The 26,435-nt window shown below is 33.7% G+C and overlaps 1 protein-coding gene across 1 annotated transcript in view; it reads left to right on the top strand.

Annotated features, from left to right (window-relative positions):
- LOC123655763 (protein croquemort-like) overlaps nucleotides 1-25,587 on the top strand; it is a 47,906-nt gene extending 22,319 nt beyond the window's left edge. Inside the window, exons 3-13 of the mRNA XM_045591517.1 lie at nucleotides 106-262; nucleotides 753-870; nucleotides 6,563-6,742; nucleotides 11,811-11,936; nucleotides 12,895-13,104; nucleotides 13,540-13,748; nucleotides 14,163-14,271; nucleotides 14,513-14,673; nucleotides 15,853-15,957; nucleotides 20,625-20,772; nucleotides 25,435-25,587. Of these exons, the coding sequence (XP_045447473.1) occupies nucleotides 106-262; nucleotides 753-870; nucleotides 6,563-6,742; nucleotides 11,811-11,936; nucleotides 12,895-13,104; nucleotides 13,540-13,748; nucleotides 14,163-14,271; nucleotides 14,513-14,673; nucleotides 15,853-15,957; nucleotides 20,625-20,772; nucleotides 25,435-25,587 (1,676 nt within the window). The remainder of the gene's footprint in view (nucleotides 1-105; nucleotides 263-752; nucleotides 871-6,562; nucleotides 6,743-11,810; nucleotides 11,937-12,894; nucleotides 13,105-13,539; nucleotides 13,749-14,162; nucleotides 14,272-14,512; nucleotides 14,674-15,852; nucleotides 15,958-20,624; nucleotides 20,773-25,434) is intronic.
- The last annotated feature ends 848 nt before the right edge of the window (nucleotides 25,588-26,435 follow it).

Raw genomic sequence — 26,435 nt, 5'->3', positions numbered from 1 at the left:
TTGGGGAGGCCTATGTCTAGCAGTGGACTGCGATAGGCTGAACTGATACTGACTATTTAATAGAATTTAAATAGCCTTATAATATTATAGCTTTATATACTGTAGGAAACTCGTCAGCACAACGATCAGCATTGGCTCATGTGCTGGTAGTTGCAGGTTTGATTCCCGCACATGGCATACATTTGTATAGGCCATACATGTTTGCCATGGTGTGGGCGTTTGTACTTGTGTATTATGTGTGTTTCCGGACCCCGAAAGAAGGGTAAATCCTAGTTCTTAGTAGGTATTGAGTGTGAAAACTTTATTTACTTATTTATTCATTTATGACGTCCAAAATTCACATATGATCATATTTGATCTATGACGAAGTTGTAATAGCAGACGTCAGACGAAGTACCTCAATAATAACTTCGTATATGATTTATAGCAAATAATTAAAGATAAATAAAAAAAAATGACTGCGACGGTCTTATCGCTAGTGTAGTACGAACTTTATATACAAAATAGTATTCAATGATATAGCAGTCAACTGAGCACTTGGGATGTGTGCATTCGCATTGCTATATTTAATTTAAATTTAAATATTCATAATGTTAGTAAATACTTTTTTTAAAGTTCAATAAAATTAAAAAATATCAATTTTTTTAAATTTAGTAACGATTTTTTTTAATGATGTCATTACGATTTTATGTATGACATGTGTATGTGTTGCATGCAGTGTTTATGTATGTAGTTGTGTAATTTTTCTTCAGAACCATGGTGGTCAGTAAGAAGAACGAGTGGTTGATAGGGAGTGGCATGGGGTTGATCGGGGTGGGAGTACTCTTCAGCACGACATGGTCAGCGATATTCCACGCGAAGATACAGCAAGTAAGTTTTGAAGAGATTTCATTTTTATTTTATATTATTAATATTATATTATTTAGTATAAATATCAGTCTGTGAAAATTTAGTTTAAAGTTTTGTATTCGCTTGAATAGTATTACAATACTAAAATTGGTTTACTGGTTACTTATTGGTTTTTTATAACCAAGTTGTCACTGAGTGACATTGAGTGACATGTTTAAACGTGAGAAAACAAAACAACATCGTGCAATCCACGCGGGCAAAACCGTAGGTAAAAAGCTATGAGTATAAATCTATACAAATAAATAAAATGGGAGTGTCTGTTTGTAATATTAAAATAACCGCTTTTTACTAAATGCATATGAATAACAAAATAACAATTTTTTCAATTTTTGTCTATCTGTCTGTCTGTCTGTTTGTTTGTTCCGGCTAACCTCTGAAACGGCTGGATTGATTTTGACAGAACTGTCACTGGCAGATAGCTGATGTAATAAGGAGTAACTTAGGCTACTTTATTTCAGTTTTTTTTTATAACTCTGTGAACAGATCAATAACTATTTTGTTGAACTCCACGCGGACGAGGTCGCGGGCACAGCTAGTAAATAATAAAAAAACGCTTTGTACACTTCGACCTAACTGGAAGTCAATAATATCTAGTTACAATAATTTTTGTTCACTATCACACAAAACAGTTGCCAGCCCTGCGTATGAAAGTGTTCATTGGACAATGTCAGTCAGAATATGTCAATAATATTCAATCATTTTTGGAAATAATGACAAACCTTAATATTTTACGCAAGGTGATGATGAATCAGTTAGTCAGTCAGTATAGCAGGACATGGTTTATTATTAGCCTTTTTTAGGAAATTTAGCTTTATTTAGCTAGTTCATGAGTTCATGTAATTTTATTTTTATTTTCTTAATTTCTGTTTTTGTCTACTAACACCATTGTTGAATTTTTTGATTTTTGATTTCATTTTCACTTATTGATTTTTTAATTTTATGTTTTTTTTTTTTTTGTAACCCAATATGGACTTAAAATTTGTCTGAAATAAAGTATTATTATTATTATTGATTTTAAAATAAGCAACTGACGAAAGTATAAGGAAACAATATCAAAATAACTACCACTTTCGGTTGAATTTTATATAATCTTAAGAATTTATTTTTAACCGATTTCCAAAAAAAGAAGTGGTTCCCAATTCAATTGTTTTTTTTAATGTATTTTACCTCAGAACTTTTGACTGGGTGGACCGATTTCGTTGACTTTTGTATTAATCAAAAGGTGGTATGTGTCATGTAGTCCCATTTAAATTTGATTGAGATCTGTTGACTATTTTTTGAATAATATTTGATAACGCGTATTTACTTGACTATTTTTTCATCTACCTACGTTGTGTTACTTGTCGATGTAATTGAAGTTGGTTTTTTTTTCGTTTGCGAGCAAACACAATTATATTATTTTATTGTTTCTTGAAATGAAAAAGTTTTAGCTATACCTCTGATTATAATTGTTTAAAAAATAAATCTTTACTAACAATTATTTGTCAATATAATATTAATAAATATGTAAATAAATGCCTCACAACCAACAACCCCAAGTAGGGCCAAATGTTGAGGATCCGGTAGCACATGCCTACAACTCAAAAACAAACAGCCAGACCACGACACTTAATTCTATGGTATTTACATCGTGTGTGATGGCTGTGTGTATTATGAACAACCTAATGATGGTCCTAAGCAAATATGAAATAGTGTGTTATATTATTAAAAAATTAGACAGCAAAAAAACGTTTTAAAAAATGAACTATTCGTATTAATATTGATAATTATTTTTACCAAAACAATTTAAAGCAATTAAAATTATGTGATTAATTATCACATTGTTTGAATAAAAAATCTTGTATACAAATAAGTGTATTCGTATGTATTTGAAATTCGAAATTTAAAATTCGCTCGCTCCAAAACTCGCTTTATATATGTAATTTCAATATTAAATTATGACAAAAATACTCACTGGCGTGTTAACAGTTTGTAAAGCACGCGACACAACATAGTCAAACCTAAATTCATGATACTTCAATAACTTCCCATTGTGACCACTTATAAGCTAAAAAAATTATGAGTATTTACGAATATATTGCAAAAAATAATATGACTACATCATTAAATATTGTATTGCACCATCTTTCATAACTCATTATGATGATTCAAAACGACATTAGCGCCAGCTCACTCGACAAGACAATTTCCTCTCGACTTTAGTATCACAATTAAGAAAAACTAGTTGTGTCTTTTATACAACTAAGTCGGCAAATAATCGTACCGTTCACCTGGTGGTAAGCTATTACCTTATCCTATAGACATCTGCAACACCAGAAACATCGCAACGTGCGTTGCCGACCTTACTCCCAATCCCCTCCAGTAGCTTGGGTCACTTTAGTCACCACAGGAACACAACACTGCTAGAATGCAGTATTATTTAGCTGTGAGTTTCTGTAAGGTTGAGTTGAGCGAGGTACTTCCCCAGTCAGGCTGCTCCAGATTTTGAGCGGGATATTTCTTGCTGTGGTAATGATACTAATCGGAAAAAAATGATCATTTTGTTCCGATTCGCTCATCATCATCCTCATCAATATTTATACAAATGTTAATTTGTTGTCTGGTTGATTAGATGTCCGTCATCATGTATTACAGAACACATTAAGCCGTTGGTTTCGGTTTTGATCACAGAAACCTGATATCGATTGCTAACATTTTTTGGGAAACTATCCGCTAGACCACAGTGCTCGGTAGATTAGGCTCCAATTTTTATATTAGTACGAAAAAATCCATGGTATTCGGTTGCTAATTCTTGAGCTTAATAAATTATAAAAAAATACACGAAAATGACTTATTGTATCCGCTGAAAATTCCTGAAATAAACCAGCAGTTATAATACAAAAATGTATGAGTGCAGTTCTTATTTTTTAATAATTAAAACATTAAACAATGGAAATTAATTCAAAGATAAACAGCAACAAAATGAAACCTATACAATTTATTTAATCTGTCAACTCAAATGCTGAACTAACCAACCGATGTTTAAATGTCACAGCAGCAATTAACCGAGCAATCCGAGAGTAGGTATCTGATAATTGGACGATGATTGAATAATAATACAAAAAATATTTTAAAGATATTATTGTAAATATTTTAAAACTATCTTTGAGATAACTCATTTGTTTTATAAATATAAATTGATGCGTCATATTTAAACAGTACCAGTAGGATAAAACTCTGAGTAGAAGGTCCAGACTGCACAACATAAATACGCGGACTTAGACTTGTAATTAAGTTATGGCCATTCCCTTGTGGTACAGCAGAATAAATCCCGCTCAAGATCAGGAGTGTGCTTAACGATCCCTTCGTAGTAAGTACCTCAGCCTTATAAAAGATTGCAGCTAAATAATTCCGCTTTAAAGGAGTGTATTGTTCCTGTGTTGAGGACGGTCTCCTTGGTATGGTCGAGGGTTGGGTCGGCAAAACGCTTGCAACGCTCCTGTTATCACAGGTCATAGGCTACTGTATCCGCTTACCATCAGACGGATCGTACGCTTATTAGCCACACTAGGTACTAAAAAAATTAAATTTAAATTTGCTTTAAAAAAACGCTGGCATAGTAAGCAAAAATTTTTGCACGCTTGTTATTGTAACGCGTTAACCTTAACACGTAATCATAAATTATGATATTATAACGAGAGAAATCGACCTGTGGAAGATTCATATATAAGGCTAAAAACCATCTAAGGCTTTGATTATTTTCTGCGGGCAAACATTTTTAAATGTTATTAATTTAATAAAAAAAAAAAAATAAAAATAATATTTTACGGTTTTAATTTACATTATATGCATATATTGGTATTTATTTGTCAAATATAGTTCTTTATTCAAAAAAACAATAAAACCAATGTTATATAAACAATTTTTAATTTTATTTACAAAATGACATAGCGGTCTCTTTGACCGCTCGTTGGTAACTGCGTGACATAAGGTTGAGGGTTAACTGTTTTCTACATTCAAACCCCTTGGAGTCAATAATCTCTCTACAGTTACAAACAGTTTTATGTTTGTTTCGCTAGCCCTTGGGGATAGAACTTGTCCAATTATAGCAAACATTTTAAAGTATATTCTAACTGCAAACGAAAAATATTATATTAAATTAACTTAAAAGTAAAGAATAAGGCAACTCAATATTTTATAATTTTTTAAATTTTATTAACAAAATAATATAGCGATCTCAGTGACCGCAGGTCAGTAACCACGTGACAAAAAATCTATGACGGTGGTTAAAGGTTAACTACATTTTAACGAAATTTTATTGAGGTAGGTACAGGGTACAGCAGGAAACAACTTGCTCAATATTTGGAGAAGCCGACTGGGGTAGTATCCGACCTTATAAAAGATCACAGCTAAATAATACTGCTTTCAAGCTGTGTTGTGTTCCTGTTGGTAAGTAAGATGACCGGACTTGGGGGGATTGGGCGTAAGGTCGGCGTCGCGTTTTCAATGCTTATGGTGTTACAAGCGTCTATAAGCTACGTTAATCGCTTACCATCAGGAAAACCATACTCTTGTTTGCCGACTTAGTTGTATAAAAAGACCCTCAAATGTATCGATATCATACAACGGATAAAATTGTTTTAATGAGCTTATATTAGAATCTCAATACTCATTATGGTAATATGTCCGATATTAAAAAAGATTACATCGAAAGATTCAATTAAGTTAACCTGACGTTATATTAAGGAGTAATAAAAATAAAAATAATTACAATAGTGCTATAATTAAACTATTAATAGTGTTATTATTAACAATAGCCATTGTGTAATGACACGTACACAGATATTAAGTTATCATATTATCACTAATTGACGACAAAGATTAAAAATATAAAAAGTTAACTAATTAAATTGAAAAATATATATTGTTTTGCTAATTATAAGTTTTAAATTATACGAGCAGAGGAAGTCGTGGGATTGGCTCAGCCAAGATCATTAAATCAAAATCTATTTCAAAAATTACTTTTTCAAGCAGACTTAAAAGCACTTTTGAGTCGTTATTCTACAAATTAAAATTATATTGGTTATGAAACTCCGCAGTTAGTCTTTAAAAGAAAACTTTTTTTTTATAAATAAATGCTTCACACTTCTTCTTGACTCTTCATAACCTCCTTTTGTAGAGAAGGCATTATGAATTTTAAGGCTTTCATGGTAGCCCTATATACTATACTAGCTGTTCCCGCGACTTCGTCCACGTGGAATTTAAAAACAATTATTGTTCAGTTTGCAGAGTTATAAAATAAATAAATTTCTTAAATAAAAGTAGCCTAAGTTACTCTTTATTACATCAACTACCTACCAGCGAAAGTCCCGTCAAAATCGGTTCAGCTGTTTCAGAGATTAGCCAGAACAAACAGACAGACAGATAGACAGACGAAAATTATAAAAAAAAATATTTTTTTGGTATATGTACCGTATACTATCCATATATCTATATGCATTTAGTAAAAAGCGGTTATTTTAATATTACAAACAGACACTCCAATTTTATTTATTTGTATAGATGAAAAACGAGACACCTTGGTTAAGATTTCAAAAGGCTATAATAGAAAATTTGCTGACTGAAACAGACTACTTTAACTACACTTATAAGATCAGTATTGATTCATTTACAGATGATGATTCTCAAAGAGGGATCGACTTCATTCGGCATCTGGCGCGAGATCCCCATACCAATCTACTTGGAGTGCTTCCTTTTTAACATCACAAATGTGGACGAACTATTAGCTGGAAAGAACGTTACGATGCGGGTGCAGGAGTTGGGACCCTACGTGTTTAGGGAGATCAATAAGAAGGTGAGCTTCAATGACATCTGTTCACATTTCAATCTGTAATTGTGCATGAAATCTGATTAAGGAATCTATTAAAACTTTCCATAGATTGTTATTTTTAAAATGTATGTCACATTATCTGTGTGGCTATGGCACTATAGAATTTAGTCACCCCCTCTCATCCCGTGGGTGTTGTAAGAGGCGACTAAGGGATAGCAAAATTCCAATACCACCATGGAACTAGCGAAGCCGACCGATGGCGGGATAGCCATCCTAGAGCTGGCTTTTAAGTTCACAGACCGAGGACGGGCAGCAGCGTCTTCGGTACGACAAAGTCAGCTCTGCGGTCACCAACCCGCCTGTCCAGCGTGGTGACTATGGGCAAACCACATGAGTTCACGCCATTTTTAGCGTGAACTTGTGGAGGCATATGTCCAGTAGTGGACTGCGAAAGGCTGATGTGATGATATGACATGGCATGACTATTAAAAAACAGTTTTTGACGTGATAACGCCTTATAAATCTATGAACACCGGCTACACGCACAAAAAAGTGTCACGTTCCGCCTAAGCCTAAGCGTGCAAGTGAGAGCGCTGAACAAGCGATAAAGAGGCACGACCAGCCCAAGCGTTGGTTTGTGACACATTTATCTTTCTTCTCGCCTGATGTCAGAGCTAGCAGTTCGAAATAATTCAATGATAATAATTCAATTGAATTCATATAAATATGCAATTTTTCATCAATGTTTCTTTACGGCGTAATCACGTAAAAATATAGTTCGTAAACCGAATATAAAGACAACCAATTTTTTAAGTACAAACTATTTAGCTGTGATCTTCTGTGAGTTTGAGGTTATTCAACAGTTGGGTGGCTTCGGATTTGAGGCAGATATTTCTTTCTGTCCTTTACTTTAATATATGAGTCGTCATAGGTCAATAAACCTGTCAAACGGTTGGACCAATTTCTATGATATTCGAATGCTTTTGATGCCTAAAAGTTTCACATTTGAATACTTTGTATCCGCTAATAGGGTAAAAATTATCACGCAGTCGGAAAATCAGTTTTTCTCGTACAATAAGCATGTTTATATTTTTTTGTACAATGATAGGCTTGCGTTTGACTACTATTTCACCTGATGATAAGTGAAAATGCGGTCTAAGATGGAGCACGCTTACCTAGGAATAACCCATTCACTCGCGACTTAAAGATCCTCAGGTTTATAATTTTGTGGAACTACAATTCTTACTACAAAATATTTAACCGGAATTCGCTGTTTTCTGAATCAGTGTGGGTGAATCAGAAAGGACATAGAATCATAGAGGTTAATGCCTATATTTTCAAATCTAATCTTTGATTCTATTATCAAAATTTAACACAATTGTATATTTATTTCGTTCGCTAACAATTCTACGTAAAATGGTCAGCCCTTTAGTATGCGGGTTTAGACTTTTTACATAGATATGACGTAATCGATTCGTCAAATGCTAAAGAATTTACTTACAAGAATTTTAGAATATTTTCGATATATTTGTATGTATTATTATCAAAACTTACGATTTCCTAGTAATCCATTAGATTACAGTACAAGATAAAAAATGGAGTAACTATGTATGTATAGTAACTGATTTCCGCTTACCAATACTGCAAAATTTTGTTATATTTAATAGTAGCTGTGGCCGCGACTTCGTCCGCGTGGAATTTAACAAAAAGCTTATTGTTCAGTTAGCAGGATTATAAAATACGTATATTTCTACAATAAATGTAGCCTAAGTTACTCCTTATTACATCAGCTATCTGCCAGGGAAAGTCCCGTCAAAATCGGTACAGCCGTTTCGGAGATTAGCCGGAACAAACAGACAGACAGACGGTAAAAATCGTAAAAAAATATATTTTGGTATACCTATGTACCATGTATACATCTATATGCATTTAGTAATTAATTATTAAGCGAATTATTAATTATTAAGCGATTATTTTAATATCACAAACAATTCGAAAGTTAGAGCTCGTCATGTACCAAGCCCGGTTTAGTATTCCCATTACTATTTTTAAACTCAAGTGTGAACAAACAAAATTATTACAACTATATCACGATTCAGCCTGTATTATCCCACTGCTGAGCGTAAGCTGATATAAGATGCTGTACAGCGGGTTGGCGGCTAGCATTTTTACCTGTTACTAAGGTATATGATTGCTACGATCGAATTTCATAAATCATAGCGTTATTTTTAAAGCCTTAACTATAATATAACCCATAAAAAAAACAGAAGCGAACCGAAATTTGAAGGGACCTATACATATTGACTATACATAGGGATTTAATTATACTAAATATACACATCTATATAATCAAGTTAAACGACATATAAAAAAAATAAAAATAAAGGCTTTTTTCCACACAAGCACAAACGCCCAGATCATGACAAAGACAATCTATGTGGTCAATACAAATTATAAAAATCTAATTTATTTTGAAACGGTGTGTAATATATGTATATGTATATAGTTTAATTTTATGCTTCTCGATTTTATTTACCCTGAAATAAACAATTGTTCAACATTTAATTTTATTCCAAAGTATTACAAAGCTATCAGACGTGTCGAGTTTCATTCGATATCGATATTAGAAAAAAATTTAATAGCTATCTTACGTTGTTAGTTTTTTTTTTTTGTTTCTTAGAGGAATAATGGGTATTTATACTGTACGTTTTCGAGTTTTGCGCTAAGCAACATGTTAAGGGCCGGTTTTACCGTGCCGTTGTGGATAAAGACTATCCCACACATAAGTTACGAATAGACTTTTACAGTAGGACGTGGAATAGGCAATCGGGACCTGTTTCTTCTAAATTATCTACAACTTTTAGATTCACATTTGCTATGTAATAAATATAATGGAATTCGATTGTAACCAAGAAAAATATATCATACACTTCGATCATTCGTTCATTAGTTAATTGCTTCCAAGAGTGTCAAAATCGTACGACTGATTTGTATGTATGTCAATGTTACGTAGAATGGAAAAGACATGAAGGCAAGATCGGTGTATCATAAACTTGCATCTATTGGATACTGTCATCCGTCAAATAGTGTTGTAATCACGGTCCTTTTTACGTTGGCTTAAGCTTAATGGCTTACAGCCAGTATATAAGTATATAATCTATGGCTTACAGCCGTCAAAGGCATGACGATCGATGGTCGTCACACGTCACGCATTTATGTTTTAAGATATAACCTATTACAATGAAATGTCACTCAATATAAAAAATTACAATTAAGCGTCACTTAACCGGCCTACGCGGGTCGCACCGCACCACTTGACCGCATAGATCGATAGCAGTGACGTACAGCGGCGTTGACGCGAATGAAAAGTTATGACATCATCGTACTAATCTCTCACCATTGAAATTGGGCTCAATTTTCAGACCTGTACATAAGACCGTGGTTGTAATTCGTAACCGGTGAAACACGGCCCTAAGCGATTTATTTTAATTTGTATAGATTATGAGGAAGATCATAAATTGTAAAATATCACGCAATGTTTACAAAGTAGAAACTAGAAACAGTAAAAATAAATGTTAAATGGTGTGGGGTATTAATTCCACATAAAACTATAACAATAGGTTATTAAATATATAATCAATAATCGCAATAATAAATAAACAAATAAAAAATTTATTGCTTTTAAAAAGTACATTGTTATACAATTTAATATAAACAATAGGGTATTGTTTAAAGCAATGACAAAAAACTTACCTTTTTACAGATTAAAAAATATATCAAAATCGAAACAAAAATAACGCTATATTGAAATATGCTTGAAATAAGCTTGAAATAAGCTTCAGAAGCGCTTTTTTATTGTCATTTTACAAATTATTGTATTCGTTTTTAATAAATTTTAGTTAAAGTGAATCTAACGCCGGCGCCGGGTTTATTATTATATTACTGTTTTAGAACATCAGAATGATTGTATCATTTTAGTTTTGGAAGATACCAAAAGTAATACATTTCGTAGTCCCGAAAAAGAAAATTCTTCATTATAATAATATCATAAATATGTCTCGACATTAAATTAAATCGCACGAAATGACGCAACTTTCTTAAGTTGGGTCATTTCGTGCGATTAAGAAAGACTATGGAGTATGGCACTTGCATTTTAATTTTAATCTTTTTTTATTCGTATGTTGCTGCTAATACTAGTAAATTGTTATTCCGCTTGATCTTTTTATCCTCACAGATTTTATCATAGCCAAAAATGGTAGGATTATTTAAATTTGAAATGACAACAAATACTAGCATTCAACATACTATAATCGCAAACCTCTAAGATATATATATTTATATTAGATATATATATATATATATATATATATATATATGTATATATATATATATATATATTATTTAAGTAGGCTTCCGAAACATCTTTGAATCATCATTTTACAAAATTATTTTATTCTATTTCTATTTTTTTAATTTAATGAAACAATAGTACAATAAATGTATAACAATATAAGTCAAACATTTAAATCACTGTTACATACACTTTATGGGGCTAACAATCACCTATCAAAGTTTTCAAAATGTTTACTATTACTCGTAATAACATAAAATACTAAATATGACAAGATAAATACACATAATTATGTTCTATTGTTACTATTAATAGTAGAATCACGTTTGACAAGAAAGTAGATTAAAAATAAAAGAAAATATTAAACAGGTAACTGCATAATAGTAGGCGATCTTATCGACCAGTATGATTACCGTGACCGCTGGACGTAGGCCTCCTACATGCTCGCCACTCCGTCCGGTCCTGAGCCGTCTGAATCCAGCGGCTTCCCACTGTTTTCTCTAGGTCATTTAATAAATTAATTATCGTTAATATGTAGCGACTATCGATTTGGGGTGCAATTTCTGCTAAAAAGATTCGTCTAGAAATAATATTCTTAAGAAAAGTATGAATATACTAATTAACTATTAATTTGCCGGATTCAAATTCAATATTTTTTTCCATTATAGTTGGATATTTGTACCTCATTACAGATTGAGTGTAACATTATGAATGGAAATAATCGATTCTTCTTTTTTTCAGGTCAATATAAGTTGGAATGAAAACAGTACGGTGACATTTAAGAATCAGAGATTTTGGTACTTTCAGCCTCACTTATCGAATGGCAGCCTCTCTGACAACGTCACTAGTATTAATCCTGTTGTAGCGGTAAGAAAACTTTATAACTAACGTTTTTTATTGAACCGAATATTTTTTATCTGTTTTAGCAGTTTAAAAATAATATGTCAAAATGGCTAAGGCAAGCATTCTTTATTTTTGGAATCTCAACGTACAGTACAGCGCTAGCCACTGGTATTTAGCGTTTTGACAATATCAACACAACCCACATTATTTTTAACTATGTATCAATACTAAAAAAAATCTGTACCTACTCGATAAAACCAATTTAAAAATGATACTGAAGTCGGAAAAAAATGCAGAATTTTCTAATGTATTCTTTTCTTACCTTGCCCAGATAGATTTTTTTCTTAGATGTCATTATTTATCGTCAATCGATACGAAAACGTAATTAATATATCGTCCATATTACAAATAACGTTAAATGAAAATATGATGTTAACCATTTTAATTAAAATAAAATAAGTATAAAGAACTCTATAAATGTAATGTAACACTTAGCATTTTTATTTCTTAAGTTGCAAATGGAAGTATCAATGTCACAATGAGTCTAAAAATGATTGCATTGTTCTGTTAATCATAAGCTAGTGAGTGAAAAAGCAATGTATATTAAGATTTGGGTTTCTTCAGAAATATAAATTTCCTTTCATCATTTTCATTTTAGTTATTTTAGCCACCAGTAAATATTGGTATGATTAAGAATACTTCTTTAACCCGATTTCCTAATGCTTACTTCCTCCAACTCCTTACACTAACAGCTTTTAAATCGTCTTTGACTCCATCCAACCATCTAAGCTTTGATCTGTCACAACTCCGTCAACGGTCCGGTAAACCACTTAGATATCCTAACGTCATCCAAGTTTTATCCTTCGTTTGGAAACGTTTGCCTTTGACTCTTTTTTCACTGTGACTTTTATGTAATATAACTTAACCGTTCATTATTTTGATAAGGATTTGATACTTTAATACATTTCATTTGTTGTTACAGACAATTGCATACACGTTACGCACGGAGCGAATAATGTTAAAAATAATTGCAGATATGGCCATGAGAATGTACCATTCAAATATATTTCTAACAGCTAACGTGTCGTCGTGGCTGTTCGAAGGCGTCCAAGATCCTATACTGGACCTCGTAGGGCACATCCCTGGTCTTCCATACACAATACCGTTTGATAGATTTGGATGGTTTTATAAAGTAAGATTTTTTTTGAAACTTTTTAGGGTGCAAATATTAATTATGCGTCTATATCGTAAACGAGAAAATCTGTGATTACTCATATTTGTTTGACTAAAAGCTTAAACTGTCTGTCTTTTGTAGTTTCAGCTTAAATGGAAGGAAAAACCAGACGTCTTTGAAAGATTAAAAATATATGTATCTATTGCTTCATTTTAAGCACTTATCACTAATAAGCATTCTATAAAGTCTCATTGCTGGATAAAAGCTCATTATTTTGTAAATAAAAAAAATTTCGAGCTTAACTTAACACACTTTTTATCAATAGGTTAACAACCAAAGCCAAAACTGCTTTGATCTTGTCTTAAATATTTTTGTTTATAGAGTAATTTTTGGTTATTAACAGAAATTGTACAAAACTCAGCTTTTTTTAATGCCCACGCTTGGTATTCACAGAGAAATGGATCAATAGATACAGATGGCTTGTTTGTAACGAATACTGGGAGTGCAAATTTTAGAGATCTTGGCAACATTGAACGTTGGCAAAATTCAAATAGGACCGTGTACAGAGATCAGTGTGGAGAATTGAAAGGAACAACAGGGGAGCTTTGGGCCTTGGAGAAAGACCAGCCAGAGATTAACATATTTGCTGCAGATCTTTGCACGTAAGTTTTATCAAGTATCAAAATCATTTCAGCCTAATACAGTCCACTGCTGCACTTAGGCCTCCAAAAATTCGTACCAAAAATGGAGTGAACTCATGTCTTTTGCCCATAGTCACCACGCTGGGCAGGCGGGTTGGTGACCGCAGGGCTGGCTTTGTCACACCGAAGACGCTGCTGCCCGTCTTCGGCCTGTGTATTTCAAAGCCAGCAGTTGGATGTTTGTCCCGCCATCCTTCGATCATCGAAAAAATGTAATTTCTTTGGTAGTTTAAATAATAGCATGACATAAACTAATACGAGAAATGAATTAACTAAAGAGTCCGTAATCTACATTGTGCATTCTGATCGATTTGTCATGATTCTTTAATGAGATGAGAATTTTCCGAATAATGCCCATGGTATTTAATATTGTAGGCATATGCCCTTAGCGTATTCCGGAAAAGTTATGGTACGAGGTCTACCCGGAGTGGAATTTGCAGCCAATGACTCGCTTTTTGATAATGGTCACAAGTATCCAAATATGGTAAGTTTTGCAAAAAAATAATCAACTGATAAATTACTATTATATATTTAATTGTAAATGATGAAAGGAATTAAAATTACACCGAAACGGTTTTGAGAATTCAATTTAAATATTAGTTATAACTGTATGTACCATCATGTATTAATTGTTTAAAGTAGAATTTATTGGTAAACCATAAAATATGAAAACTCATGTGGTACAATAAGTATTTTATACAGGAAAATATATTTGAAATTACTAGGCGTGTTACTGCGATGAAGTCAGAGATGAGAACTGCATGCCCGCTGGGGCACTAAACGTATCATCTTGCAAGTATGGTGCCCCAGCCTTCGTGACCCGGCCTCACTTCCTTGGCATGGATTCCTATTATCCTAGCAAGATTCAGGGACTGAATCCCTCTGAGTTAGTATTGACTTAATATTTACGAATAAATAAAAAACATATCAAAATATTTTGCGCATTATACACACTGTTTTGAATTTTATTTTATTAATTGCTAGCTGCTGCCCGCGACGTTGCCTGCGTGAACGCTATACAGCACTAAAAATACCTACGATTATGCCTTTTAAAATAACATTCATTTACCCGTTTCTTCTTTACATTTTATATCTACAGAAAAATCTCATAGATGGCGCTGCTTTAAAATTGTCTTGTCTACTTATATTCATTTAATTATGTTTATCGGCTTAGTTACTTATATTGCGTGATTTTTATAGTGTGAAGCTAGCTTATATAGCATGGTTATTAACATAATAACAACAACATTCAAATATGCGTCGTTAGCTTACACGTTGTTACAGAATGCGTTGAGGAAATAAAGGTTCACAGCTCGTTCCCGGTAGGTGATAGCATGATAATATGTAGCCTATATGTTGACCCGACTTCTTAATAATATTCGTGCCAAATTTGAAGTAAATCCATGCGGTACTTTTTGAGTTTATCCCGGATATACATATAGACAAACAGACAAAAATTCTAAAAACTATATTTTTGGCTTCAGTATCGATTGTAAATCACACCCCAAGTATTATTTTAAAAAAATATTCAATGTACAGTTTTGACTTTCCTGCGATTTTATTATATGTATAGATTGTCCTTAAAATTATAAAAAGTTACAATCATTGCTAACTAGCGAGCCAGCCTTCGCACGGGGTTCTTCAAACACTAACTGGTACTTCGACAGTGATAGAACGTCGTTACAGAAAGTTCTTTTAGCTATCATTTAATTAAAAATATAAACATACCAAAAGTTTCATCTTCGCGCTGAAAAGCAACGTCCTTGTAATTGGCGAGCTTCGAAATAACATTGAAAACTACATCAAAATCCGATGCGTGGTTTAAAAGAAGAAAGATCACAAACAGAGACAGAGGTGGAGAGCGACTTTGTTTTATATTAGGTAGTGATAATATCAGCTAATACGTAAATTTTTAACTAATCATTAAAACAGCGAAAAACAAAACAAAAAAATAGCGTATTTTTAATCCATGTCAGAATTATCATTAGTAATATCACTAAACGAATAACATAAAGGTCTATGTAACATATATATGAGTGACAACAATAAATGTATGATATTTCAGGAAGCACAACTTCAGAATGTCAATAGAGCCAATAACTGGAATGCCATTGGCTATCTCTGCTCAGCTACAAGCTAACGCTCTGGTGAGACACATACCAGGTCTCAGGTAAGCTTAATTATTTAATTATTAATTACTTTACATTCGCAATAATAATTTAATTAGGTATATATTTAAGCAAAAAAAAAAAAACTAGTAATTCTTTATCTTTTCTGAAAATATTCAATACAAACTTAAACGCCCACGCCCTGATAGCGATTATTAGTCATAATAGGTAGCATATCCGCCAACCCGTAGTGGTAGTAAACCGCGTGATAGATTAAGTTTCAAACCTTCTGATGATGATGTTACGGGCTGAATGTAGTCGTCGTAAACGCTCGGATTGTGACAAATATCTGTATGGCCATACACATTTTTAATATCATATCAAAAATCGACCGTTGCGAACGATGTAACCGCTAGATCGAAATTTTTGATATGATGATTTTATATTCGGTTTAAGCGACCGTGGAACCGTCTATAGTGAGTCCTTTACAGCACTCGTAACTATTCAAAGTTTCACATTACAATGAATTCTTTGACAGGAGGCGACACCGTGCTATTTTTGATTCGTATGATTTATTTTTGTGTTACCTACACATTAGTTAATTCTAAACAATATTTAATATCATATCAAAAATCATACAAATGTTTTTCACGAGCATGGATTGACCAATGATACAAAAAGCAGGTGACCACTAAGCAAACCATCAACATGAGAGGTTATAGGAGCCTAACAGAAAACATTTTTACAAATAGAGTAGTTGAGGCTAGGATCAGAGGCGGCTCTAGCGCGTGTGGCGCCCGTGTGCAACCAGTACCGTCTAGCGCCCTCTAGTAGGCGCGGGGTCAAAATGGAATATTTACAGTTAAATTCGGGTGCAAAGAGTGCAATTTTAAATGACGTCGGGAAGCAAAAAGTGTTTTTAGGAAGGAGGGGTTACGACAATAAAAAATCACAACTTTGTAGTTATTTTAAAAATATTTAATCAAAATCTTATATATATTACAGGACGCTCGCACACATAAATACACACACACACGGACACACACGGACACACACACACACACGCACACACACACACACACACACACACATACATGTATGTATTTACATAAAAGTTACTTTTCGTGCTTTTGTATTAGCGAAATCTTTAACAATGTCACCGACTTCAATTTTGATTTCATGTTCAATACTTATTAACGATAAAGTCAATGTACTTTGCGACAATGTTGATCTAAGATAATTTTTAATTATTTTTAGTTTAGATAACGATCTTTCACTGTATGCTACAGTGACTGGAAGTATCAGGTAAATCCTCAGTGCTGTGGATAGATTTGGGAATACTAAAATCAATTTATTCCTAAACGAGAAATTTAAAATATCATACGGCGTAGTGGAATCAACAATAAGGATTACTACCAGATTACTACCAATATCACAGTCAACAAACCAGTTCAGTAATAGACTGGATATACGCAATAAAAATAGTCTATTGCTGGCAAAGAGATATAGGCAACAGTGAGCAGTTTTTAACCGACTTCCAAAAAAGGAGGAGGTTCTCAATTCGACTGTATTTTTTTTTTTTTTGACCGGGTGGACCGATTTCGACAATTTTTTTTAATCGAAAGGTGGTGTGTGTCAATTGGTCCCATTTAAATTTATTTGAGATCTAACAACTACTTTTCGAGTTATATCTAATAATGCGTTTTTACTTGACGCTTTTTTCGTCGACCTACGTTGTATTATACCGCATAACTTTCTACTGGATGTACCGATTTTTGTTGGAAAGGGGATATCCCTAGTTTGGTACCGTGATAAGGAAACCAGGATCTGATGATGGGATCCCAGAGAAATAGAGGGAAACTCTCGAAAATTCGCAATCACTCTCTACTGGGTGTACCGATTTTGATAATTTTTAATTTAATCGAAAGCTGATGTTTATCATGTGGTCACATATAAATTTTATCGAGATCTGATAACTACTTTTCGAGTAATCTTTGATAACGCGTAGTTACTTGACTATTTTTTCGTCGATCTACGTTGTATATTACTCATCGATGAAATTGAAGTCGGTTTTTTTTTCGTTTGTCTGCAAACACAATTATTAACAGTTATCTCGAAAGCCTATCTTTTACAAGTTATATTAAAGTCCGGATATATGACGGTACCAAACAGTCAAAATGTTATGTAGTATTTTTGAAGTAAAACTTTTTACGCACGCTTGACTTGGAGAGTAAGGTGGTGATTACGTTAGAGCGTTACGAAAAGTGTGATCGGAAGAGGCGAACGGAAGTTGAGAGGGAGATATAAGTGAGTGAAGATATAAAAAGAGAGAGTTACGTTTCGTAAGTTTTACTTAAGTCGTGTGGTCAAAAGCTCACTCGTTTATTCTTTTCAATATATATTCTATCCCCATATAATATAAATCTATAATAAAAATCATCATTACAGCCTATACAGTCCACTGCTGGACATAGGCCTACACAAGTTAACGCCCAAAATAACGTGAACTCATGTGTTTTGCCCATAGTCACCACGCTGGGCAGGCGGGTTGGTGACCGCAGTCCTGGCTTTGTCGCACCGATGACGCTGCTGCCCGTCTTCAGCCTGTGTATTTCAAAGCCAGCAGTTGGATGGTTATCCCGCCACCGGTCGGCTTTTTAAGTTCCAAGGTGGTAGTGGAACTGTGTTATCCTTTAGTCGCCTCTTACGACACCCACGGGAAAAGAGAGGGGGTGGCTATATTCTTTAGTACCGTAGCCACACAGTATTAATAAGAATAATATAAATATAATAAGAATACTATAAATAGTATCATTTTTCTAAGTTAGTTCTGCATAGGTGCTAATATAAAGCAAATAATTAAAACTACATTACAGCAGGAATGCATTTCAATGCACTGATTCTAATCGATTACTATTGCCGTCTTAAGTGGTCGTAGACACGCAAATCTTTATACATTATTCATTGCAAAAATGGTCGATTGACTGCTATTATGACACTTAGTTGGATTTAATTTTCATATTGATTTTATACATGGAACCTACGCAATTATATAAGAAAGGGAATTTCTCCATTTTACAAAACTGTAATAAAAACTGTATAACATTTTTAAATATATAAGTAGTTACCATTAAGATGTTACGAGATATTGACAAAAGCCTAAACTATTTTTTTTTTCATCTAAATAGTTTAATGCTAAAGTGCGGTTCAAGAATGAAAGGTTTTCCAATTTTAGAACGAAGTTCCTTACGGCAGGCTTGACATTTGGCTGGGCGAGCGAACTGAAAAAAATGTGATACTAAAACCGTAAGAATATAACGGAAGTGACGTAATATCAGTCACACGACTGTATAATATGACGTTTATAAAACTAAAATATTACTAGTAAACTTTATTTTAATTATTTATGTAATTTTATACTGTCGACAAAAATAAATAAAGACATGTTTTTTTATTTCAATTAATAGTTTGAATTATTATTATTATTTGGTTTGATTTATTTTATTTTACGGTCTTTGTTATTTTCTAAAATACTAAATATCCTAAACATTTTTATGTACTTAATTAAAAACCAATCAACAACATTAAAAAAATCAAGAACTAGAAAATATATATAAAATTCAACATTTATTTTTCAAATTGTGTTGCTTCTATACTATCCGAAGGAACTTCGTTCCTACCTGGTGTCCCATGACACCACATAATTTTTTTACTAACTTATAAATGAAATTTTACTAAATATGCAAATACTCAAGTTGATTGATATTAATGTCATGAGTTATAATAAAATGCATTCTGCATTTTCCCATAGTTCCGTAGTATCAGAAACACAACAAAACCGCAAACACTCAACGACAACAAACATCCAAACCATAAATAACTTTATTCAAATAAACTCCAAAAGCACTTTCGAATCGCCATTTTACAAATTAACATTTTAAAAGTGAAACTACCGCCGATTCTAAATGTAGATTCTGCAAAGAAGAATCGGCAAGAAACTGCGCAGTTACTCTTTTGAAAAATAATATATAAACTGTGTTTTAGTAAAAAATTAGTAATATCTTGCATGATACAGCGTCATTAAGTCCACACATCTTTATCAAATATATAATCCTGCACCGAATAATACACTTTATCTATCAATTTATTTTTAATAAACACTTTAAATTTATGTTCAGACAATTGCAAAATTGTTTCTATGATTTTATTATACATACGTGTACCGAGTACCCAAAAAGGAGACGTTTACTTTGCGCAGTTGGAAACTTGGAGTTCTAATTTTGTTATTCTTTCTCGTGTTTATAATGCGATCAAAACAATCAATTGGCATGACATATTTAAAATTCCCGTAGGTGTTGTAAGAGGCGTATAAGGGATAACACAGTTCCGCTACCACATTGGAACTTAAAAAGCCGACCGGTGGCGGGATAACCATCTAACTGCTAGCTTTGAAATACACAGGCCGAGGACGGTCAGCAGCGTCTTCGGTGCGACAAAGCCAGCCCTGCGGTCACCAACCCGCCTGCCCAGCGTGGTGACTATGGGCAAAACACATAAATTTACGTTATTTTTGGCGTAAACTTGTGGAGGCCTATGTCCAGCAGTGGACTGTATAGGCTGTAATGATGATGATGATGATGATGATAATGATGATTTAAAATTTGGCCAATTCCTTAATCTTTAGCACTTTCATTTTGTGCACAATATTTAAAATAATATTTGTCCTCAGTATCAATAACCAGCTACCAGATCCAGATATGCTGGTCCCGATGTTTTGGTTTCGAGAAGACATTCAGGTCAACGAGGAATATGCAAACTTTGCAAAAACCGCGCTTGGAGTTCGCTTTGGATTTCCGTATGGTTTCTATTTATTTATTGTAAGTTCTTTTTTGTATTTTTAAAATGTTGTGATGAAAAGTTAAACTTGTAAAGTTGTTCAAAAGAACATAGCAAGGACATACAATACAATACAAATATGCTTTACAACCAGAAACAAAACATATAACATAATAATAATAATAATAATAATACTCTTTATTGTACACCATTAAAAGAAACAACAGAGAAAAAAAAAACATAAAATGAAAGATGTATAAAGGCGGTCTTATCGCTGAAAGAGCGATCTCTTCCAGACAACCTTTGGGTATAGGACACGAAATAGAAACTGCAGTTAGGAAGTAAACAAACGATTGGTGTGCGAATTAGAATACTCGAACAAAGTACTAATAGACAATATATAATAATAATAAACATACATAACACTTACATATATAAAATACACATATAATATATATATATATATACACATAGTAAATATATATTATATCATACAAAGACGATATAGGCGATCATGACGTGTTTAGTGACAAATAATGTAGTTTAAGGTATTTTTTGAAGGAGAAGAGAGATTGAGCTTGTCTAATAGGAAGAGGAAGAGAGTTCCAAAGTTGGACAGCTTTAACGGAGAAGGAGTTAGAGTAATAAGAAGTGGTATGAGACGGAATTTTAAGGATTAAATTGGTGTCAGATCGAAGGGAACGATCATGGGTGTCGCAAAGAAACTCAAAGCGTTCCTTGAGGTAAGAAGGTGAATCAGGACGAAACAACACGCGATATAGCAGTGAGAGGATATGAGTATTCCTGCGGAAGTGGATTGGGAGCCACTTGAGTTGATTGCGGAAATTGGAGACATGGTCATATTTGCGAAGACCAAATATGAACCGTATACAGAGATTTTGGAGGCGCTCAAGTTTATTTAATTGCTCCTCCTTAAGGTCAAGAAAGCAAGTATCAGCATAGTCAAGAATTGGTAGAAGGAGTGACTGTGCTAACGCAATTTTGGTGGGCAGTGGAAGGAAATATTGTAGTCGACGAAGTGAATTGATTGCAGCAAACACCTTGCGGCTCAACTCGTTCACCTGAGGTGTCCAGGAGAGACAGTTATCAAAAATCACACCGAGATTTTTTACTTTGTCACAGAAGTTAATGGCAGTTTTGTTAAAGATGACAGGTGGAACAAGTGACCAATCTATTCGACAAGCTAGTTTTGGACTGCCAATTACAATTACTTGACATTTTTCCGGATTAACCTTTAGTCCAAATGAGGTACTCCAACTATAGATTTTGTCCAAGTCATTGTTTATCTTATTTATACATATAGGTAGATCACTCAATTTAGAATGGCAGTAAATTTGAAGATCATCTGCATACAAGTGGTAGAGAGAAGATATTTGGAGGCATATTGAATTTATGAAAATTGAAAATAGAAGGGGAGACAACACGCCACCCTGCGGCACGCCAGCGGTTACGATTGACCAGTCAGAGTATGAATCCTGGACACGCAACCGCTGCCGACGTCCGTAAAGGTAAGTATGAAACCAATCAATTACTGATGCAGATATGTTAAGAGAGCATAATACAGCCAACAATAAATCAAAATCTACTGTACTAAACGCGTTGCTAAAGTCGAGCAGTGTCAACACCGTAAGATTTTGATTCGGAGATTTTGACGAGAGCCGTAGCCGTACTATGACCCTTACGGAAACCGGACTGGTAGGGGTTTAGGAGATTATTTGAGGAAAGGAACAGTGATAGTTGTTCATGGACAAGACGCTCAAGAACTTTAGACAAAAAAGGAAGTATTGAAATAGGACGAAGGTCAGAATACGCAGTAGAGTTAGGTTTTTTCGGTATAGGAATAATTTGAGCGTTTTTCCAAGAGGTAGGAAAAGTACTGGAGATAAAGGATTCGTTGAAGATATGGGTTATGACGGGCAGGATAGAATCTATGATAGGGATGATCATATTACGGCTAATAGAATCGGACCCTACTGCATTTGAACTAATGGCCAATATGCTCTTCTTAACATCACATTCAGATAATTGAGAGAAAGTAAAAGGAGAAGTCGAAGAAGCTGTAAGAGCAGAAAGGCGACTAAGTGTGTTAGACTTAGTTGTATGGTCTATAGAGACAGAATAAGTAAAGTGCTTATTTATCGCATTAAGATCAAGTGAATTTGAGGTTAATTGATGTTTGGTTTTGCCAACTCCAAGCGACTTAAGGAATTTCCAGATCTTCGCAGAGTCTGGTTCCTCTAATACAGATTTGTGAATATGGCGTCGTTGTGCATCTCTACACGCCTTGTTGCTGCGATTCCGAAACTTTCTGTATTTCTCTTTATTTGAGGAACTAGGATCATATTTAAATCGAGCTTTAGCCTTGTTTTTTAGGTCCTGCAGTGCTCTTATTTCAGCCGTGAGCCATGGAGCGGGAAGATGTTTGATGCGTACCGGTTTTACAGGGGCATGTACGTCGTACAACTGGGTTAGCAAGGAATTAAAAGCGTTTAATTTTTCATCCACCGCAGACGCGCTAAATACCTCAGACCAATCAATCTTTGTAGCATCGTCACGTAAGCAATTCAAATCCATCCCCCCAAAACTGCGCTGCAGAAGAATTCTTGACTTAGCTTTTGGTGGTCTAATTTTATAAGAGAGATATATGAGATCATGGTAGGAAAATGCATCAGCTGGACATTGTCCATGCTTATCAACATGGTCTAAGGAAGAGACAAGAATGAGGTCAAGAAGAGAAGGAGAACAATTAGGAAAGGAATGGGTGGCTTTCAGAGGCAGGATATGCAAATTTGCAGAATTTACAATAGAGCTAAGACGTGAGGCTCTGTTATCTTGTTTAAGGAGGCAAGTGTTAAAATCACCCATCACCAGCGTGTGACTGTATTGAAGTGAGTATACTTCTAGGAGATTCTCCAAAGAAGCAAAGTAGTCGACAGCAAGTGATGGGCTATAATATACACCTAAAAGGAGTTTGGTATTAGAAATAATAATTTCTAGGAAGAGGTGATCTGGACCATACCCGTTGTGGGATACGGATTTACTAATAATGGTGTAGGGAATATGCGCGCGAAGGTAGATGGCAACACCACCCCCTGGACGTCCAATGCGGTCGTTTCGGATTAAATGGAAACCGGGAAGGGAATAGGAAGTTGATAGCAAACAAGGCTTAAGCCAAGATTCACTCACCATGATCGCATGAATATTTTTGTTATCAAAAGAGGACAACATATCGAGATAGTGCGCAGGAATACTTTGTGCATTAATATGAACAATATTCAAGTTTTTGGGAAAGTCCTGAAGTTGGAATTCGAGTGTTTCGCTAAGGGAGGGAATGCTGTTGAAACTTAGGTCATCGCTACACACCTCGGATGATGGAGAAAATGAATGAAAGATATCGCCATCGTCACTATCCATAAAAATAAATAAAATTGAAGGAGAAAAAAGAAAAAAAAAGTATAATTAAGTTATATGGAATAAAATAAAATACAGCTAAAAAAAAATAAAAAAAAAATTACAAAGACAACTTTAAATAATAATAATATATGTATATAAGTATATATAATAATCTATATATATAAAAAACAAAATAATAATTACAACAAAAAAAAAAAAAAACTTTTCTTAAACTAAACTTAAACTTTAAAATGATGTCTGTACACCCGCCAGCTTACACGATAAAAAATGACAATCATGTATATGATTCACAAAACTCAGTATAAACAGAAAGAGAAATGACAGGCAATAACAATTATAATAGAAAATAAAAATTTATAAATAAATAGAAAAACAAACAGACAGAACAATAAAATTAATAAGTAATTAAATGAAAAATAAAATTTAAATAATTAGTACAATTTATTATGTTGAGAATGGTTCCAAATAAGTGACATACACTACAAAAATTTGCTATATTGACATGTCTATGTTGTTACTTTTAAGTTTAATAAGTAGAGGGTAGATGTATTGTTATTGCCTGGCATACGTTTTTGTAAATATAAATTATTAACAGATGAAAGTAAAATCAACTATTAATTTATCAACAAACAATAGCTATGAATAGCAAACAATAAAAAAGAAACTTACAGATACAGGTAAAAACTAATGACATAAAGTTGAAAATTGTAAAAGTAGAATAAAAAGTATATAAAACTAAGAAATATAACAAAAACATATCCGCTCACAATAACTTATTTTTTCAAACCTCGCTTCGTTCGCGACGTAAATGATATAAGAAAAAATAACAAAAAAAAGAAATCTACAAAAAGTCTTATCGCCAAAGAGCGATCTCTTCCAGACAACATTTAGAAAAAGGACAGGGAGTGCCATGTATTCAATTTATTCAATTGTTTAAAATTGTGCAGTATTTAGGCATTTGCGATTTCAATTGCACATTGAAAACTCTCTACGTGAAGAAATAAGTTTTAAAATAAATAAATATCTACATCATATGTGGGTGTTCCTAAAGAAAGCAACATAATGCTAGTTATAGGTAATAGTATATTATTAGCATAGTATATATAGTAATATATAATAGTTAGTAGTAGTGTTTTTTTATATCATTTCATACCTTATATGAAAATCGATTAACGAGTAAACTGAAAGAAAATCATCTGAGATCGAATTTAACAATCTGATTGGGAATAGAGTTTTACCTCATTCAAATTATTTTTAATTTATTTCAGATTATCGGTGTATGTCTGATAGTCAGTGGCATATACAGAATAAGAAAATTCGCATTAGCGAAGATAAGAGAAGCAGACATCGCCGCGTCACAGAAATTTTTGAGCCACGGCGATAAGAAACTCGGTCTACAATCACTTCAAAATAATCTGTGACCTTTTTTTTACGCGGGGGCGCCAGAGGGTTATGTCAGACTCCTACTGACTAAAAACCACCACGTGTGAGCAGTCGTCCGCCTGGGTGGGGCGAGATGGGGTCGCGTTAGCATTCGCCACCTCGCCCCGGAAAATAATCTGTGACCTAGTCCAGACTATGTTAACCCTCCATTGCAAATACGCTTATGCTTCGTGCGGACATATTGAGTATTTTGAAGCATTTTGTTTTCTGTGTATGTAGTGTAATTTTATATAATAACAACCGCTCTGGTATAGTGGCGAGTAGTCGCCTAAAACGCCGACGGTTTGCGGGCTCGATTCCTGCTCGGGATTATTTGTACAAATTTTTCTTTGCGGTTTGGATGTCTTGTCCTTGTGGGTCTCCCCACCATGTCCCAGTTGTTATCAAAAAAACCTGATAGCGATCGTTACTCATAGTAGGGAACATATCCGCCGTATTGGAGCAGCGTGGTGAATCAAAATCAAAAATAGCTTTATTCTAATAGGCTCCAAGAGCACTTTCGAATCGTCATTTTACAAATTAAAACTTTAAAAACAAATTATTATATTTGTAGAAGTACAGCTACCACAGATTCGGAATGTAGATTTTGCAGAGAAGAATCGGCAAGAAACTCCGCAGTTACTCTTTTGAAAAATAATATGTAAACTGTGTTTTAGTACAAAATTAGTAACATGTTGCATAAAATACAGCGTACATAATAACTCTTCTCCTACATAGAGAAAGAGGCCTGAAATGTTACAACGAAAAATGATTTACCTAATGCAAATTGATAGTGTCATTAAGTTGTTGTGAAAAGTACTTGTTTACTTAGTTGTTGACTTAGATA

The sequence above is a fragment of the Melitaea cinxia genome, chromosome 8 (genome assembly GCF_905220565.1).
Source record: "Melitaea cinxia chromosome 8, ilMelCinx1.1, whole genome shotgun sequence".
NCBI lineage: Eukaryota > Metazoa > Arthropoda > Insecta > Lepidoptera > Nymphalidae > Melitaea > Melitaea cinxia.
The sequence above is the reverse complement of the archived record's forward strand: the minus strand, read 5'-3'. Positions and strand labels throughout refer to the sequence as shown.